The sequence below is a fragment of the Nyctereutes procyonoides genome, unplaced genomic scaffold (genome assembly GCF_905146905.1).
Source record: "Nyctereutes procyonoides isolate TBG_1078 unplaced genomic scaffold, NYPRO_anot_genome, whole genome shotgun sequence".
In the NCBI taxonomy this organism is placed as follows: domain Eukaryota; kingdom Metazoa; phylum Chordata; class Mammalia; order Carnivora; family Canidae; genus Nyctereutes; species Nyctereutes procyonoides.
Genome location: NW_026575139.1, coordinates 41,399,436 through 41,419,034, shown reverse-complemented (window position 1 = coordinate 41,419,034; position 19,599 = coordinate 41,399,436). Strand labels below are relative to the sequence as shown.

Genomic DNA, 19,599 nt, shown 5'->3' with positions numbered 1-19,599 from the left:
TCAATTGTCAATCTCCTCAAATCTGGGACAGTGTTTGTGCTTACTGTAATGTCTTTTAACATTGCTATATGGGTCCCTCAGAATCTAATTTAGCCCCGGGACACCTGGCTGGCTCAGCTGGAAGAACAGGTGACTCTTGATCTTGGGGTCAGGAGTTTGAGCCCCACGTTTGATGTAGAGATCACCAAAAGAATAAAATAAACTTAAAAAAAAATCTATTTTAGCATATTTATTAGCTTTTCCCTCCTCAAAGGTCTGGTTGTCTGTTAACACCAGTTTTCAGATAATCCAACTTCTCCCCACTGACCCAAAAGGCTACCCTAGAATCTATTTCTGAGCTTTCTATTCTGCTCTATTTTGAATCTGCCTTTTTATTTTTATATTTGCCAACCATTACTAATGAAAAACTATTTAGTAAAAGTCAGAGAGCAGGTTTTCAAGCCAGAAGGAATAATCAGACCTTTAGGCTTTTAGGAAGTTCACCCTGGCAGCAGCCAAAGGACACAGTGAAGTAGAGGTAGCAAAGAATAGTAATAGTCCTCACTATTAACAGTCCACTGACCATCCAGGGAAGGATACTGGAAAGTGACAGCAACCAAAAAAGTCAGGAAAATCTTCAACTGGAATAGCCTGATGGTTAGTGAGAAAGCAAAGGAATTCCTCAGTAGCAGTTTTAAAACCCATCAAACACTGTCTGGGGGTAGTTAAAAAAAAAAAAAAAGATATTATTAGATGGATTGGGGGGCCGAAGGAGTGTCCTCTGGAACTTGTATTTGCCAAAAGCTCCTGAGTGACTGTAATGAGCATCTAGGTGGGGAACCACTGTCTTGTCCATCTGATGACTCCTGAGGGTATCCATGTGCTAGAGCCTAAGACTAAACTCAGTCTCCTGTGCTTGGCAGTGGTCAGTTACCAGGAAAAGGCTAAGCAAACAGATCAGTCAACAAGCAAGGGCCTCACTTCTTTGAGGGCCACCGCCCTTCATCTTGGCTGCCTCCCCAATTTTGTAGCATGTACTGTTTGCTGAAGCAGATAAGACTTCACTTTCATTACTGGGAAAGTAATGACCCCAGAATGAACCCAATAAATGAGGTATTGCCATATTTGAAAAATACTTGATCTTTGGAACTTGATCTATTCCTAGAGTCAAAAGACTCACTGTACCTCACACTAGTCTTTACTTCCTCGATTGGAAAAATGACAGAGGTTAGCTCCAATATATAAGATCGCCGAAGATTGGCCAGACGCTCATAATGACTTCTTAAGTCAATGGTTTTTTTTTCTACCAGGTCACCAAGTTTGCGATTGTGCCTCTGAATCTTCTCCTTTTTCTCTTGATGCCGCTGTGCTCGAGTATAAAGCTTCTGATTTTTTTCCTTGGTTTTGAGAAGGCCTTCAGAATCTGAAATAAATCATACCCAACAATTATTTCTACAAATAGCCCCTGGGGACTACATAACCCACAAGTATAAGCATCTTCCTGCAGTTTAAACTGAAAGCAAAACCTCAAACAGGTTAACTAGATAATGTTCACTAAGTGAAACTGAGAGTCCAGCTTCAGTAAATAAAGTGGACCACTACTAAAAAAGACTCTAGGTCTCCATCTGTAGTCATCATTTGTAACAATCACTCAACAACTATCAAGTTTAAGCCAGAAAGTACCTGACTTACGGTAAGCACTGAAGAATAACCATGGTGGGCAGAAAAGATAAATAATCCAAATCTGAAAAACTTACTGGCTATCTGATTTTCCTTATAAACCTCTTACATGTGCTTCGGGTTCCATTCAGAGACCCAAGGATAAGCTCACGACAGGTGCTCATGCAGCAAAAAAATAGACCAAGGGCTCTGAAAAGTTACAATGGAGTGCAGCGGCACCCAGCAGGGTAGGAGCACCTACTGTATGCTAGCTTTTGAAGCACTACAGGGGCAGCCAAGAAAGGAGAGAGATGCTCATCTTGTCTGACATGTGTTCTTTTCAAGGAGCCCCTTCAAGTTCTGGATCAAGACCTGCTAGGGTGTTAGGTTGTAGCTCAATTCCTCTAGGGTGGCAAAAATGAGTTGCAAAATTTCAGACAGACTTCCAGAAGCAACTTAGGGAGGCTCAGACAAGTTCAAAATCAAGCTCATTATTTTCCCACAAAAGCCTCATCTTGATACTACGTTCTCTACTTAATGATTATTTTTGATCTGTCCACAGCCTAAATCAGTCCCCTGCTGGTCAATTCCATGGCTGACCTACTATTTCTTAGACCTAAGGTTTTCTTTTTCATTCCCACTGTTACAATCTTCTTAACTCTCCCCCAAATCCCACCTCCAGCTCAGCTCCACTCTAGGTCTTCACCCGCCCAGTCTTCAGCAACAGTAACTGGTGCCCAGCGGTTCTCCACTAATGGACCCACACTCCCCTCCTCGGTCTTGAGGCCACCCAAACACTGGCACATATTCCACAGTTCTCTTCTGCACCCCTTCACTCCAGCCTCATTCACTTAGTAGACACTCCAACCTTCCTCCACAAAGTGGAACTATTTACGTGAATGCATGCATGGATGGATGGATACTGGATCCCTTTCTGATGTCCTCTACAGATCCTATTCAGATTAATGTATCTAGGGACACTATTAGCTTCTAACTCTTCAAATGTTCAAATTTTTCACATTCAGTCAGGCCCCCTTCCATAAGTGCTCCCCAGACCTCTTGCTCTTCAGAAGCCTATGGCAATGTTTATACCTCACCTATGGCACATAGCGTAGTTCCTTACATCAGATCCAACCAAAGCCTGTTGTCCTGACTAGAATGTTAACAAGCAACTGAAAAATGCCTCATTGGTGGGCCTCCTCATGAGGACCCCTGAACCTGGGTATTTTGCTGTAGGCATAAGGTTTCTTCCAGTTTTATTTCCCTTCACTTGCACATTCTCTCTACTGTTCCTGCTCAGCGCGAAAGTTCTGTTTCAGTTGTTGGTTCCATCACACTTACTTTCCAGCAAGTGCCTTCATTCTCCTCATCACTACTGAGTTCTTCGCAAGTGCTCAGATGAATGTTTAGCCATGGCCCACAGCCATATGGCAATCAGATATTTTAAGAACTATTTCCAACTTAATATCATGACCCTTCACAGGAGGCAGATCACTAGTCACCTAATCTGCACTAGTCCAGACTCAGCACTCAAGAATTTAATGTGTCCTCCTCTCCGTGCCATCTCCCCCTAAACATAAAAATGCTTTGATGCTATTTATGTCATCTACTGTTGCTTGTCTGGATAAGTAACTTTATAGCACAGATCAACTTAACCTTAAAAGTTCATACAATCTGACTTCCCTATCTATAGCCACATAACAGATCTGTATTATTGTCTATCATGGCACATAAAGCCAAAAGATTCTGGAGAAATATTCATCGGGTTCTACAGTTTATAATTAATAACCTTTTCTGAATATATATGATATTTTAATAACAAAACTTAAAAAAAAATACTATTTACTGGGTAACAAGCTCTTCATATATAGACTTGAGACCATGCACACTTTCTGGAATCCATTAGCTCCCTTAAAATTGTTTGCAAAATTTTTGAGACTTGTCTAAAGGGTGGCAATGAGGCTCCATTTCTGTTCTAAAGAGCAGTGGTTCCCAACCCTGGTAGGTCATTAGTACCACCTAGAATACTGCTACTCAAAGTGTGGCCTATGGATCTGGGCCCATCAGTAAACTTGCACCAGACAAGATAAGTACAGAAATACAGAGTGAGTTTAGCAACATTTTTCTTTGGCGTGGTAATATGACGCTGCCATGAAATCCAAGTGTGCAATCATTTTTCTAGTATTTTATTGTATTTTACAAAAGTACCGGTATCAGTTTAGATTAGAAATCAGAGGAGGGGGCAAAAAAGGTCTTTTACTACAGACAGTTTAAGAACCACTGACCCAGTCCCCACACATGTGATTTTTATTTCCTAGGTCCAAGGTGGGTCCCAGGATTTTCTCTCTAGATTTTATAAAGGTCACCAGATGACTCTGAAGATTTGCTAGGAATGGAATGCAATGTTATAGGGCCCACTGCTTTAGTACCAAATCTTTTCTGTGGTGGTTGTTTCGTTTGGGGGAGTTAGGAATCTCTTAAGATCAGATGATCAAAGTTTTAAACTTGCTCATCAGGGAAATGCACAAACTCAGTAAATCCTACAATTTCAACAGGCTCACAGACAACTGGTGACAAACCCCTGGTGTAAACATCATGGGAGGATGTGGAAAGAGGGTGAACCAATGTCCTACACTGCTACTGAACCAGAGCCTCTGGAGCTGCATGCAAAGCTCAGTGGATTATCAGCTGTCTATACTGAGTACCTCTTCACTATGTTGCTGCCTTCTTCTCTAGCTTATTAATCTTGTGAAACTCCACAGGAGCACTTTATTAGGACAAACATTTTCAAAGGAAGCTTTTGCTCTATTACATACCACTATAAAATACTTGCTTCTGAAAGCAACAAGCAGACAAGAAAGGGATTCATAAGGTATGACGGTGACTCACTCTTAACTTTAAACAATGATCTTCAGAAATACATGGAATATGTCTAAGGATATAGGATTTCTAAGAAGATTCACCCTAATTTTGACAACCATCTATGATGAAGGATGACGTATATAACTATAATGTAAGAATAATACAGATTAAAATGTGTGTGAGACTCACTAATGGAGAAAAAGCCAATATTCTGTGCTTATGGAGTGAACTAATAATTATAACTGAGTACAACAAGCTTCCTGTTAGTGAAAGCAGATAGGAACTATGTATTCCTTAAGATTTTTAATTGAGAAAAGTAGTTTATTCAAAGGTCATTATATTTGTGTGTGTGTATATATATATATATATATACCCGTGTGTGTGTGTGTTATGTAAAAAATATGTATTTGGAAAAACATGTAAGTATATATGTATTTACTTAAAATCCATATACAAATGTTTTACAAGAGGAGGAAGGCAAGAAATAAACCTTTCCAGGCTGTTGTTGCCTTCCCACCCCTTCTCTCTTTCTGTTTTGCTAACTTATTAATCCAATGAAATTCCACACTAGCTCTTTATTAGGTCTAGAAGAGGGGGACAAATTACTTACTTATTTTCATTTCTTCATTTCCTTTACATATTGTTTGTTTCAGCTGTTCAATCCTCATCTTGCAGGACATTATTTTCCATCGCTGAAAAAAACAAAGTATGCAATAAATATCACAAATGTTGATCTCCTATGATTAATATGATTATCTACCTAGGATCACTATTATTTTGAGGTATATCTTAGAAAACATAATGAAGAAAAGACCAACATAATTGTATTTATTATAACTTTTGTGACAACTATGGTAGGTTACAAGAAATAAAAAGTGTTATTCTGGTTCAATGCTGAAGCTGGTAGGAGATTAAGATAGAGGGAAAGAAATTCACATAGTTCTTTCATGTGTTAATGAGGAGAAAAATGGTGAAGGATATTTTCTTAATCTGCTCTGTCCAATATACTGACAGTGATCACATGTGGCAATTTAAAAGTCATTTGAAATTACATAAAAATCAGTTCCTATTCAATATCACCCACATACAGTTTTCAACACATGTAGCTAATGGTTACCATGCTGGTAAGTGTAGACATAAAACATCTGCAACACTACAGAAAGTTCTACTACTGCACTGCTCTAAACTCTTTATGCTATTTACTGGGAGACCATTAACATCAGTGGATTATCTCACTAATACAATAAGTAAAATACTTACTACTTAATACTTGCAAAATAATAAAAACTATAAGAAAATCTGAAGTTTTTCTCCCCCAATGTGAATAAAAGATCAGTAAAAATAAAACCTGGTAGTCAGTTAAAAAGTATAATTTAAATACTTCTTACAGCTTACCAACTGATCTGTTATCCATCTTCCTTCCACAGCTTTTAACACTCTGCACAGAGAAAAGACAATTAATAAATTTTGTGAAACTCAAAAATGTAAAAGCAACATCTTTTAGAAGTAAATTCTTAAGAATGGCTGGAAATACCAAACTAAGACTCAAGCATTTAAAAATGTTTTCCAGGGGTGCCTGGCAGCTCAGTCAGTGGAGCATGTGACTCTTGATCTTGGGGTTGTGAGTCTGAGCCCCATTCTGGGAGAGATTACTTAAATAAAATCTCTAAAAAATAAAAATGGTTTCCAAATTTCCCATTCTTTATTTTTCCCATCATTTCCTTCTTTTTGCACTTTTAATACTTCCCAGAATCTTTCTGTAAACATTCACAATTTCCAATAACAGCCAGAGACTGTCTGAAGTCATAAGATTTAAGTCAATAATTAAGTAAATAAGTCAATCTTAAGTCAATAATTTCCATCAGTCATTATTGCTAATAATAACTTATAAGAGAATTAATAATCTAAAATGCAATGCTTAGTTCCCAAAGAAATGGCACACAAGCAGGCATCGTTAAAAAAAAAAAAAACTGTTCTATGGAGTGAAGTACTCTATGGGAGAAATAAAAGTTTCTGTGATTGAGTATGTTAGAGAAATAACTTAAATAAATCTAAGCAGGTTCCTGTAATGCAGGGCACTTCAGAAGATTTAATCTGCTCATAAATGATGCACCTGGGGTGCATCTGGAGAATAGTGACTGGGTCAATTTGGGACAGAAGATTCTACAGGATGATTCTCAAACCCAGAGGGTGAGATTCATCACGGTGCTTGCTAATTCATCACTCAGATTCCAGGGCTTCCCCTCCCCACCCCCCACACACAGGCCTAGAGTTAGAGTATTTGTGGATACATTCTAAGAATCTGCATTTTTAACTATTAACTTAGGTAATGAATTCTGATGTAGATGATATACAGACCACACTGCAAAAATGCTGATCCAAAAGAAAGGTAAATGGAAGATGGCTGTTCTACAGGAACCACCACTTATTTGCCTATTCTGGACCCACTTACTGCATATCCATTATCAGGGCCAGGGAGGGGTGTGATTCATTGCTCTAGTCATTGAGTATCTGCTGTGTACAAGGCACTGAGTCTGATCTCAGTATTTTCTAGGACCTTGATAATCTCTCCTATTTTGTTCCTCTCAGATGCACTGCTCTTTTCCACACTTTGAGAATGAATCCTAAATTCAACAAGTCAGCAATCCATATATCCGCATACCACAGCACTGAATTAAACCACATGGTGACAAGAGAACTTCCACACATGTAAAAGCAAAAGGGAAACTCACTCTTTTTGATATTCCTCCTGCTTGCTCTTAAGTTGGCTTAACCTTTCTTTCTTATCTATAAACCTGTAAGAAAAAGATGTAACTGTTTTATTTAAATGTTCATTTTTTTCAGTTCAGTGAGATTATGCAAATTGCTAAGATCCAATCATTTTCTCTGGAGATGTCAGTCCTGAAAAGTAAATACAAAAGGCGGGTGCGCACATAGCTGCTTACCTCATTTGCTCATTTTAAAAGTTCAAATTCTCATCTTTAAAATTCTTTCATGGGTTTACGGGCATCTGGCTGGCTCAATCAGTAAAATTCTTCCACGGGTTTATAAAATGTATCTAGAACTCCCTCCACCTCAGATTAAATTATCTTCCAAAACAGGCACATCAGAGCACTACAGTGAATGTGAATTCAAGAAAACTGAGGCTTCTAACATAAACATGATTTTAATTATTTAGCTTAATTCAATCCTGCTCTCACCTATATGTAAATTGGTTACTTATAATTTTTATTTTCCATTTAAAAATTATTTTTATTTATTTTTAAAGATCTTATCTATTCATTCATGAGAGACACACAGGCAGAGGGAGAAGCAGGCTCCGTGCAGGGAGCCCGACATGGGACTCGATCCCGGGACTCTACGATCACGCCCTGAGCCAAAGGCAGATGCTCAACCGCTGAGCCACCCAGGCGTCCCAGTTACTTATAATTTTTAAGTTACAATTTTTTTTTCTTACTAATTTTATTGCTAGTCTGTTATGGGCTAACAAGTTACTTAGTACAAGTTATCAAAAGGAAGGAATAGGGACACTTGGGTGGCTCAGTCGTTTAGAGCCTGCGTTCGGCCCAGGGCATGATCCTGGAGTCCCGGGACCGAGTCCCATGTCGGGCTCCCTGCACGGAGCCTGCTTCTCCCTCTGCCTATGTCTCTGTCTGTGTGTCTCTCATGAATAAATAAATAAAATCTTTTAAAAAGAAAAAAACAAAAGCAAGGAATATCTCATTGCAATTTATTTTCTCTACAGTCTTCTCCCCTTATCCTTTTTTCTTCCTGCTACCTTATTTGGGGTTTAGTCTGATTTTTTTTTCTTTGCATAGTTTAAGGTAGAAACTTAGATAATCTATTTTAACCTCTCTCTTTTAAATATAATCATATAAAGTTATAAATTTCCCAAGTGTTATGTTAGCTACACTCTAAAATGTTTGATAGGGGGGATGACTGGGTGGCTCAGCAGTTGAGCATCTGCCTTTATCCCAGGGTGTGATCCTGGAGTTCCCGGATAGAGTCTCATATCGGGCTCGCTGCAGGGAGCCTGCCTCTCCCTCTGCCTGTGTCTCTGCCTTGGTCTCTCATGAATGAATAAATAAAATCTTTAAAAAATAAAAATAAAATAAAATGTTTGATAGGGCATATTTTTATATCATTTAGTTTGGAATTCTGAATTTCCATAAATTTCCTCCCTTTAAGTTATTTAGAAGTATACTGCTTAATTTCCAGATATATGGGCTTTTCTAGGTAACTTATTGTTAATTGTTTTCCACGTTCTGATGTGGTCACGGAATATACTCTAGGAAATTTCAATCTTTTGATTAGGGAGCATCTTACAGCCCTGCATCTGGTATGCCCTCGTGAAAAGTTCCCTGTGCACCTGAAAGAATTTATATATTCTGTAGCCACTGGGTAAAGTGTGCTATAAATGTCAACCAGCTGAAGGGGATTAAAGTGACATTCAGATCTTCTAGATCTGTGCTATTCACTGATATAAGCCACCATGTGCTACTGAGTACCTAAAATGTGGCCTGTTGCTTAATAAGGATCTGGTAAGGAAAATTCTATGACTAACATCATGCAATTGACTTTTAAACAACTAACAGTAGCTCACTGTTAAAAAAAAAAAAAAAACACACCAAAAACCGATAATGCCATATGCTATAGTAACATAGTATGGAGTCCAAGATTAGGCTTTTGGCTGTCTCTCAAATTCCTAGCCTAAATGAAAACAAGAGAGTACTAATAGCCCCAGAAATCTCTTCCTTAAAATCGTCCAGACTAATAGGAGTCTCTCTAAAATATCATTTCTAAAATCCCATGTTTGAAACACATCCAAAGATACCTACTTCAAAATGGTAGGATGAATGGATAAGGAAGATGTAGTAAATACACATGATGGAATATTACCCAGGAAAGAAGAATGAGACTTTGGCATTTGGGGCAACATGGATAGACCCAGAGAGTATTATGCTAAGTGAAGTCAGTCAGAGAAAGACAATATACCATATGTTTCAGTTATATGTAGAATCTAAAAAACAAAACAAACAAGAAAATATATGAATACAGATAATTGGCAGTTGCCACAGGGCAAGTGGGGGAGGGGAGCGCAAAACAGATAAAAGAGATTTATTTATTTAAAGATTTTATTTATTTATTCATAAAGACAGAGAGAGAGAGGCAGAGACACAGGCAGAGGGAGAAGCAGGCTTCACGCAGAGAGCCCGACGTGGGACTCGATCCAGGGTCTCCAGGATCACGCCCTGGGCTGCAGGCGGCGCCAAACCGCTGCGCCACAGGGGCTACCTGGCCCCCCCCCCCACCCGGGATAAAAGAGATTTAGAGGGAAACTTCCAGTTATGAAGTAAATAAGTCAGAGATGAAAAGTAGCATAGGGAATATAGTTAATAATATTGTAATAACATTGTATGGTGTATGTGACAGATACTGACTACACTTACTGTGGTGAGTCCTGAATAAAGTATAGATGTGTTGAATTGATATGTTGTACAGTACACCCTAAATTAACATTGTAAATTAATTATACCTCAATTTTAAAAAGAGAAAAAAAATGGGAAGGATATTCTAATTGTGACCCCTTAATAGGCAGTCACTGAAAATATATAATGTTAAACAAACAAGCAAATCAAGTAATATACTTGTGTGACTAAATTGAAATTAGATTAAAAATTCAGTTCCTCAGCTGTACTAACCACACTTCGGTAGCCATATAAGGCTGGTATCTTACTGGACAGTGGAGATACACAGTATCACTGCAAAAAGTTATACCAAGTAGCACTGCAATGGACAGTAAGGTAGTAACTGCATGAAACAGTATAACAACACTCAGAAACCAATATGGAATTTAAACAAAATTCATAGATTCATCAATTAGTTTATCAGGCATTTACTCTGTGCAACTTACAGCAAAGCATCTTCCTGAATATTAAGAAATCTAATTACATATTCTGCAGCTATGTATTCTTTGATATATTGTTATATGCTTCCATTTCCATGTATCAGAAATGAGAAACTAATGTGGTATTTATTTCTCTACTTCACTGAGGCAATATGGTGATTCATGTACTGATAACCTGAAGGAGATGAACTCAGGACTCATCAAACCAGGCAAACAAAGGCTTGTTTGAAGGATAAAATGAAGGGTAAAATCTTGCTCTTAGAGCTTATAAAAGTTGTCCTTTTAGATCTATCGTAGAAATGCCACTTTGCACTAAAACAAATTGGGATGACAAACAACCCTGTCCAGCTTTATATTGAGCTGGTTCTCTTGGGCTTCATTAAAAACAAACTTAAAGTGTAAATATACAGTTGCCAGCAGGAATAATAAACAAAAGGTAACAATTCCTACTGTATCAAACACTTTGTGAGTAATGTTATTCTTCAGGAAGGAAATTAAAAATAGGTGGTGTTAAAACTAAACAGTGGATGAGATCAAGGAATGTGGCTGGGTCAGCATTTCCACTGCTCATCTGCACACTCATCCATTCTCTGCATTCTCCGTCCCACCACTCATGGGAAGATAAATTCATTCTACAATTCTGTACTTTCTCAATATGGTTTTTAAGAAATAGAAAGATTAATACAGTCATCATATTCAAACTAGATTTTTAAAAAAGATTTATTCATTTGAGAGAGAGCACAATGGGGCAGAGGGAGAAATAGCCTCCTCACTGAACAGGGAGGATCGATCAAAGTGGGGCTCGATCTTGGGACCCAGAAATCATGACCTGAGCCAAAGGCAGACATTTAACCAACTGAGCCACCCAGGTGCCCCCAAACTAATTTAAAGATACATATTTTACCAAAAAAAGTGGGGTTTATCACATAAAATATCGTGTTTTCCATGTCAGAACATACAAACTAACTTCATTCTTTAATAAACACACAGAATTTCAGTGAATAGACATCCTATATTTATATGAACTCCTACTGATGAGCATTGGCATCATTTCCAAATTTTCACTATAACCAGTAGTGTTTTAAGTGAATGCCCTAGTGCACAAATCCTTTTTTTTTTAAGATTATATTTATTTATTCATGAGACACACACAGAGAGAGAGAGAGAGAGAGAGAGAGAGGCAGAGACAGGCAGAGGGAGAAGGAGGCTCCATGCAGGGAGCCCGACGTGGGACTAGATCCCAGGTCTCCAGGATCAGGCCCTGGGCTGAAGGCGGTGCTAAACCGCTGAGCCACCCGGGCTGCCCCTAGTGCAAAAATCTTTAAAAGCTTTTAGGTTTCTCAGAAATTCCTACACAGAAAACTGCTGGGTCAAATATTTACACACAAAATTCTGGCAGTTATCCTTAAATTTCCTCAGAATCATTTTATGTAATTCACAACCTCACCAACAATGAGGAACAGTATCTGTTTTATCTATCTCCAAAAACTTTAATCTTGGCTAAACTGATCGGCCTCCCACCTCTTGCTCCCAGAGATCATAATCCATTTATTTGTCTTTCTTTATTTCACTATTAGAAATGTTGAACGCCTTTTCCTATCTTACTGGTTACTTACTTTTTTTTTTTTTTTTTAGATTTTATAAATTTACTCATGAGAGACACACAGAGAGGGAGAGACACAGGCAGAGGGAGAACCAGGCTCCTCACAGGGAGCCTGATGCAGGACTCAATCCCAGGGTCCTGGGATCACAACCTGAGCCAAAGGCAGAAGCTCAACCACTGAGCCACCCAGGTGCCCTGGCTACTTATTTCTTTTGTTGTTCTCCTGTGTCTTTTGTTCATTTTTCTATAGCTTTTTCAAAGATAATTAGGGAAATTAGTGATTTTTCTTTCCAAAATCTTGAAATTATTTTTTCTCAATTTGCTTTCTGATTAATGTGTTTCTGTCCTACAGAACTTTCCAAACCTTTAAGCAGATACATTCAGCAATTCTTTTGTTGCTGTCAAATGACTCAGTTTTGTGTTTTTTTTTTTAAGATTTCCTTTTTTTAAAGATTTTATTTATTTATTCGAGAGAGAGAGAGGCAGGCAGAGACACAGGCAGAGGGAGAAGCAGGCTCCATGCAGGGAGCCTGATGCGGGACTTGATCCTGGGACCCCAGGACCACATCCTGGGCCAAAGGCAGGCGCTAAACTGCTGAGCCACCCAGGGATCCCCAGTTTTGTGTTGTTTTTTGAAAGGAATCTGCCAGTGAACCAGTACCAAGCACCAGGGCTTTTACAACACTATTTGTTATATTTTCTATCCCAATTTAAAAATGCCTTGTATATGATTTACCAAATTCCTCCATACTTAGCGTTATTTCCCTTAAAAAGTACTTTCTTAAATGGGTTCTGTCTCCTAAATTCTCTCATATTTTTGCAACTATGATTTTTTCCCCATTTAAAAAAATGTACTGTCTTAAACTGACTTTTAAACAGTCCGCCTTCAATAGAGCCTGAGGAGAATTAGGGGGCTGTGGTCACACAACACCTGAGATGGGGTTGGGGGGTGACCAGCATGGGCACACAGCCCAGCTCAGGGTGTCATACCTATCTGGGCTAACTTGGGGATGGGTTAGAGCTGGCTCTAAGAGAAGGAAGGCAATACAGGCAGACGGAATTCTGCTGTTTCACAAGGCAAAGGACTAATTTGTCCTGCATGAAAGCATTTCAAAACAGCAGGTGAGATAACAGGGTTAGGAGTGTGCTGCTGATGAGGCATTAGTTAGGAGTGTGAGCCCTGTCTCTCCATGCTGTTCCAAGGCCACAGACAATTACGGAATACTGAGTGGATCTATCCACAAATTGGACTATTCATACAAATCTACTCCATACCACCAGAAAAACAGCACCAGGGTGTGTGCTCTAGCAGAGATACATATTATTAATTCTAGGTAATAATTAGCATCCTCATAACATCCACAACTTGTGTACTACGCCCTAAGCATGCCCTTTACTAAAATAACTAATCCCTCTATCTGCCTGCCCAGTCCTTGTCCTCATCCTAGGAATGTAAATTTACTTTATGCCTAAGAATATAGCAATGGAAAAGTCTGAGAAAAACACTAATGAGTTTTAAGAAAAGCAAAATATATATATATATTAATAATAACCTTTCAAATATGAAGTTGAGAGCCCTTAAGAATATTAAACCCTTCAAACCAGTAACTGCAGTTCAAAGAAAGAGATCAGAGAAGAAGCAAAAGATTTATGTTTAAAGGCACCAATCACGAAATCATAATAGCAAAAGTTGGAAACTTTAATGTTCAATAGGAGAATGATTTATCAAGTGATAAAAAGGTCCTACACAAAATGTACACACGATTCCAAATGAAAAACGTATTTATAAGCGCGCACGCGCGCGCACACACACACACACACACACACACACACACACAAAGCAATAGGCCAGAAGGAAATAAAACAAATTATTAGCAGAGCTGTGAGAATGTGGGTAAAATCTGTTTCCTTCTTTAGGTACTTCTGTACTTTAGAAGTTTTCTACAATAATCACATGTACACCTACAATAAGAAAAAAAAAAGATACCAATCAATCAAAAGGGGAAATGAGCACTAATAGTTTTTAGATTGGTGGTGGAGAAGATTCCCCATCTCTGATTTGGGTACGAGTTTGTTAGAAAAATTAATGAAAATTTCTGGCTCTAGAAATAAGGCAGTGAGGCTTCCCAGACAAAAGTCAGAGCACATTTTCCTTACATAAGTTAACTAAATATTTCTTGAATTAAGATACTAACATGGTAAGAATTCTTAGTCATCAAATTTTTCTTCCTTAAAGTTTTTAGGCATACGGGGTATGATATTTATGGACAAACGCAATATGGAAAAAAAAACATGATTATCAGAATGGTTCTTTTATGTTAGAATATTGGGAATATGAGAAAATATGGTAAAAAATATACTCTACTGGCAGGAATGAAGGTTAAGTCATTAAAAGAAAATAGAAACAAAGCACTGTTTAGTGTCCTTACTTGTAAAACAAAAATAAGACTTATCCTATTTGGTTACGAGGATTAAATAAGATAAATGCAAGCATAAGGTACAGGCAACTTAGCATAAATATACACAAGTTTAATGTTTTCTTCATTGCAATGAGTGATTCTGTACTTAATGTTACTAATATATTAAATTCAACTACATATAAAAATACAGTTCAGATCTGGAAGTGAGTTTAAGAATTAGTATAGGCCAGGAATAAATAAGATACAAGTACTCTGAATTTCCTCATATTAAAAATAGGTTAATAACTAAAAATAGGTTTGTGGTAGAGAACAAATGAGATATTAAATGTGAGAGCCTTTTATAAATTCCAAAAGGCACAATGATAAGAGTAGCCATTGACACTGATGGAAAACAGAAGTTGTATATTCTCAGAAGATGCACATATGTTGGCTTAAATGTAACTATTAAACTGCATGGGATGGGAGTTGAGTTCCTTCCTGAAGGACACAAACAGCAGAGAGGCTGATAAGCTCTTATCTAAAGATGGGGAATCTAGCCACTGGTGGAACTTTTGTTCTCTGAGTAGGATATTCAAATGTGGGTTTGGAACTGAACTCAAGACAGATTTTTAGAGGCTACAGTCCAAAAAGATCCTGGAAGGAGAAAAGAAATATCTAAAGAAAAATTTTGGGGCGGCACCTCGGTGGCTCAGTTAGTTAAGTGTCTGACTCTTGATTTTAGCTCAGGTCATGATTTCAAGGTGGTGAGATCCAGCCTGGCTTCAGGCTCTCTATTCAGTGGGGAGTCTGCTTGAGATTCTCTCCCCCTCTCCCTCTGCCCCTTCCGTGTGCTTGCTCTAATATATATAAATCTTAAAAAAAAAAAAAAAAAAGGAATGTTTTTTGGATGTTAGGTGTCGGTCTTCCCCTTGAAATCTTCAGTAACATCTAAAATGTCCTGCTTGTCCTGTATCCCACCACTAATTTATTTAGTGACTGTGTTACCTGGTAAAAGTGTAACATATATTCTTAAAACTCCTCAGTAAAGATAACGCATCATTGCTGAAAACCTACTTATAATAGCAATATTCATATGCTTATAAATGCCTTTATTTTCTGATTCACAAGTTAAATAACTGATTCCTAAACCAGTAGGCAGATTTTCCAGGGTGCTATCATCTTTGGTTATCCTCAGGTAATGTTCCCCATCTCATTTTTAAAAAAATTTTATTTATTTATTCATGAGAGACACACAGAGAGAAGCAGAGACACAAGCAGAGGGAGAAGAAGCAAGCTCCATGCAGGAGCCTGATGTGGGACTTGATCCTGGAGCTCTGGGATCATGTCCTGAGCCAAAGACAGACGCTCAACCGCTGAGCCACCTAGGTGCCCCTCCATCCAAGTTTTTAAAGTGGTATTACCTTTGCCATTTTTTCAACAATATGCCTACCATGGGCTACCCAGTGTTGCTACAATAAGCACCAATGATCCGACTGAATAAACCCAGAATTTAGGCCTTCATGGAACTACATTCCAGAAGCAGATGTCTTCCTCAAGAAAGTAATGTTACATACCATGCTCAGTACCATGAAAGAACTGAGAATTGAGACAGAAAATAATGGCGTGGCAGAGGGGAGATGGAAGTGAAAATATGTTAGGGAAGGCCTTCCTGAGAAAGTGACATTTAAATTGAGACATGAAAGACAAAGTGGCAAGCAGGAGGAAAAGTGTTCAGACACAAGAAACAGCAAGGGAAAAGACCCAGTGGTGGAAAAGTTTCATATGTTTGAGAATCTGATGGAAGGTCCCTGACTATGGAGATGTAAGTAGGAAGGAGCATGGTATGAGTTTATTTTCTGAGTGCTTAATATGTGCTAGACATCATGCTAAGTACTTTAATGCACACTCTTAGGTGATCACTACCAAACCTATAAAGTTAGATTCCCTCTCCCCATTTTCAAAATGACATAAACAAGCATAAGAAGGATTAAGAAACTTGTTCAAAATCACATACCAAGTGCTGGAGTGTAAATTCAATTCAATGCAGTATGTATAACTTACAGCCAAAGTTAGAAGATAAGCAGCAGACAAATCAAATGGAGCTTTATATGCCACAGTAAGGAGCTTGAGTTTTATTTTAAACTCAGTGGAAAGCCACTGAGAAGTTTAAACGTGACATTATCTGATTTACATTTCTACCGTGACTGCTGTGTGGAGGAGTTGCATTGGGTAAACAAAATGAAACCTATAAGTAGTAGGGAGAGAAATGATGGTTGTCTGGATTAGAAGCAAACCAATTCAAGATCTATTTAGGAGCAAATCAAATTAGCCTTGCCAATGATTTAGAGACATGGAATAAGAAAAAAGGAAAAATTGAGAATAACTCCCAGGCTTCCGGCTTTAGTAACAAATAGATCATGATGGTTAATCATGAAATGGCTTAGGATCAGACTACATTTAGGAAAGGGGACAGTCATTTAATCATTCGACAAATCTTTGTCTTCATAGAGCTTCTACCACTGGAGTGCGTGTGTGTGGGGGTGCAGTTAGACGAACTGATATGTAAACTGTAAGACAGCGCTAAGTGCTATGGAAGACAACAAAGCAGGTTAAGTGGGAAAGGAGGTTATTATTTTAATTAAATGGTTAGTTTCTCTAACATATGAGCAGAAGCCTAAAGGAAACAAAGGAAGCAGCTCTGATGATTTCTAGAGGAATAGAGTTCCTGGCAGTCCCACGTAAGACTTCACTGGCCCTGAGACAGGAGTGTTCCTGGTATGTTTGAAGGACTGCCAAGGAGGCCAGGATGGTCCAGCAGGGTGGTTAAGGGAAAAAATAATAGGGGAACAGACAACATGGAACTTTTGATAAGGATTTCACCTTTTCACTTTTGGTAAAACAGGAAACCCTTGCAAGACTGAAGATTTGGAGAGTGGTGTTACTTCAGCTGCAAGGTGAAAACTATACTACTAGAAGGCAGCAAGAGTGGAAGCAGAGACTCAAGAAGCAATAATCCTCTGGAAGACCAGACCAGAAGTACTGAGAGGGACAGATTTAGATAGATTTTAAAAAGCAAATAGGATTTGTTGATGAGATTAGATATGGTGGCATTAAGAGAGAAGTCAAGGAAGGCTAGGCAAGTTTTTTTGACCTCTATCTAAGAAGAATGAAGTTATCATTTACTGGGACAGGATGCGCATGGGAGGAAAGAATTTGTCATGGAAAACCATGAGTTCAGTTTGCCATATTAAGATGGGGATACTTATTGCAAATTTAGAAACAGATGTTGAGTAGGCAGCTGTTCATTGGATTTCTGAGAGGTCTGCGTTGGAGATGAAAGTCTGGCAGTCTTAGCACATAGACATTATTTAAATCATGGGAATTGATGTAGGAAAAAGTAGACAGAGAAGAGGGGCCTGAACTGAACCCTTGATAAGCTCCATCAGTTAGACATTGCCATCTCATGCCTAGTAGTCTTTTAATGAAACTGGTTTAATTTTTAAAGCTATCACTTATTACACCAGCAATTTCTAAACCCATCAAATGCATCAATGAGACACAGTAATGAACTAAAAAGATACCATACAAAACTCAAAAGAGAAACTCCATTTATGATTAGAGAAACAGTAAGCACTCAAAACATTTCCAATTATAGATGTTGTACAATCCTGTGGTTAAGTGCCTGATGTATGATATATTCAGGCAGTCTGGATTTTAAATCTGGTCTCTATGCTTATAGTCTGTGACTTGTCAGTAAGGCAAGGCACTTACTGTGCAGGTTCCTCAACAGTAAGTTGGAGGTAATTACGTTTTGGGTTGTTGTAAATGAATTAATACCTGAACTTTCCTTCTTAAAAAGTTATCTTACTATCAAAGACACCAAATCATTGAAACAAAAGTTGAGACCCTGCAGTTGATCACGCTAATTTGTCAATTAGCTGGGACTAGTAGCTCTGTGTTTAGATCTCAAAACAAGGCCAAAACATGTCCCTAAATTCAGTTCTCTTAACTAAAGGCGTACGCCTCCCCGTCTGTATTTTTAAATAAAGCCAAATACGTCGCCTAGTGCCTTAGTATCCAAAATGATCTTCGGAGGCAGAGGGGGAAAGGCAGAGGAGTCCTAGTTGACACATCAGGATGAGCGGTCTTGTAACGAGGTCCAGCTGTGACACGGGGTACCACGGCCCGAATCCTACTTAACCAGGTATGTGATCCTCTTGTCCCTCCTCTAGAGAATGAACGTGCTTTCGAAGATAAAGGTTAAACCAAGCTTTTGAATGGAAGTGCAGCTCAAACGCCGCGAATCCAACTCTACGACAGCAGAAGGGGGAGGAAGACTCCTCTCGAGTCACCATCTATCTCTTACCTTTAGTACCCAGGAGCGCCGTGGGGTCAGACTCTTCTCGGGAGGGTTAATGGGGAAACCCCGACCACGACCCCTGGGAGCAAGGCGCCGGCGCAAAGCTGCTACCCTCCCCATATTCCCTTCCTCTCGCGGGGCTCCGGGACCCGGGCTCCGGGTCCGGGCCCCAGGCTCTAACCTCCGTTCGCGGAGCGGTAGGAGAAACCCCGGGAAGAAACAATAGAGCCGCGGCGGCTGCCGTACCTCTCCCGGTCGCGGCCGTCGAAGTAGACGAAATCGCCGTTCTGGACGCACTTGGCACAGGTCAGCCGCCGGCGGGTGGTGTTGCACAGCGGACACCGCTCGACCGCCACGTACAGCCCCTCCGCGTCGTCCACAGAGTCCACCAAGTCCCGGGCGAGCGGCCGAGGCCCGCAGCCAGAAGCCTCCGGCGCCCGGGCTCCCTTCCCACTGGGAGACGCCATGATGGCCTGAGTGCGGAGCCAGTCACGTGGGATTTTGTTTTCAACCAGGTGCATCCTGGGCGAGGAGGAGGGGCCTGGGCGGCGCCGAGAGGGCGGGCGGGGTCCCGGCGAGCCCCTCGGCCCGCCTCTCCGAGCTCCGGGCCGCGTCTCCCGCCTGCACTGCGGCAGCCCGCCCCGAGCGTGGAGAATTAGCAGTTCGAGGGGCCAGTCAGCCAAACACCATGTCCTCATCCGCTTCAGCATGCCACGCCTACAGGTTGACGCCTCAGACTTGCGCGAGACATAGGAATAGGATGCCCGAGGGATTCGGGGAACACGGATTGGGAACAAAATAAGGGAATCTCTTCAATTCGCTATGGGTG

The 19,599-nt window shown here is 39.6% G+C and overlaps 1 protein-coding gene across 2 annotated transcripts in view; it reads right to left on the bottom strand.

Annotated features, from left to right (window-relative positions):
• The window catches only part of ATG14 (autophagy related 14), a 74,791-nt gene extending 55,473 nt beyond the window's left edge, over window positions 1–19,318 (bottom strand). The window contains exons 1-5 of one of the 2 annotated variants that reach the window (XR_008661645.1): window positions 19,017–19,318; window positions 7,233–7,295; window positions 5,896–5,938; window positions 5,111–5,192; window positions 1,165–1,402 (exon numbers count right to left, since the gene is read on the bottom strand). Coding sequence is in view for 1 of the 2 variants with exons in the window: in XM_055303851.1 (XP_055159826.1) it covers window positions 1,165–1,402; window positions 5,111–5,192; window positions 5,896–5,938; window positions 7,233–7,295; window positions 19,017–19,291 (701 nt within the window). In the remaining variant the exon portion in view is untranslated. The remainder of the gene's footprint in view (window positions 1–1,164; window positions 1,403–5,110; window positions 5,193–5,895; window positions 5,939–7,232; window positions 7,296–19,016) is intronic. The other variant, XM_055303851.1, reaches the window with a different exon arrangement.
• Between the last annotated feature and the right edge of the window lie 281 nt (window positions 19,319–19,599).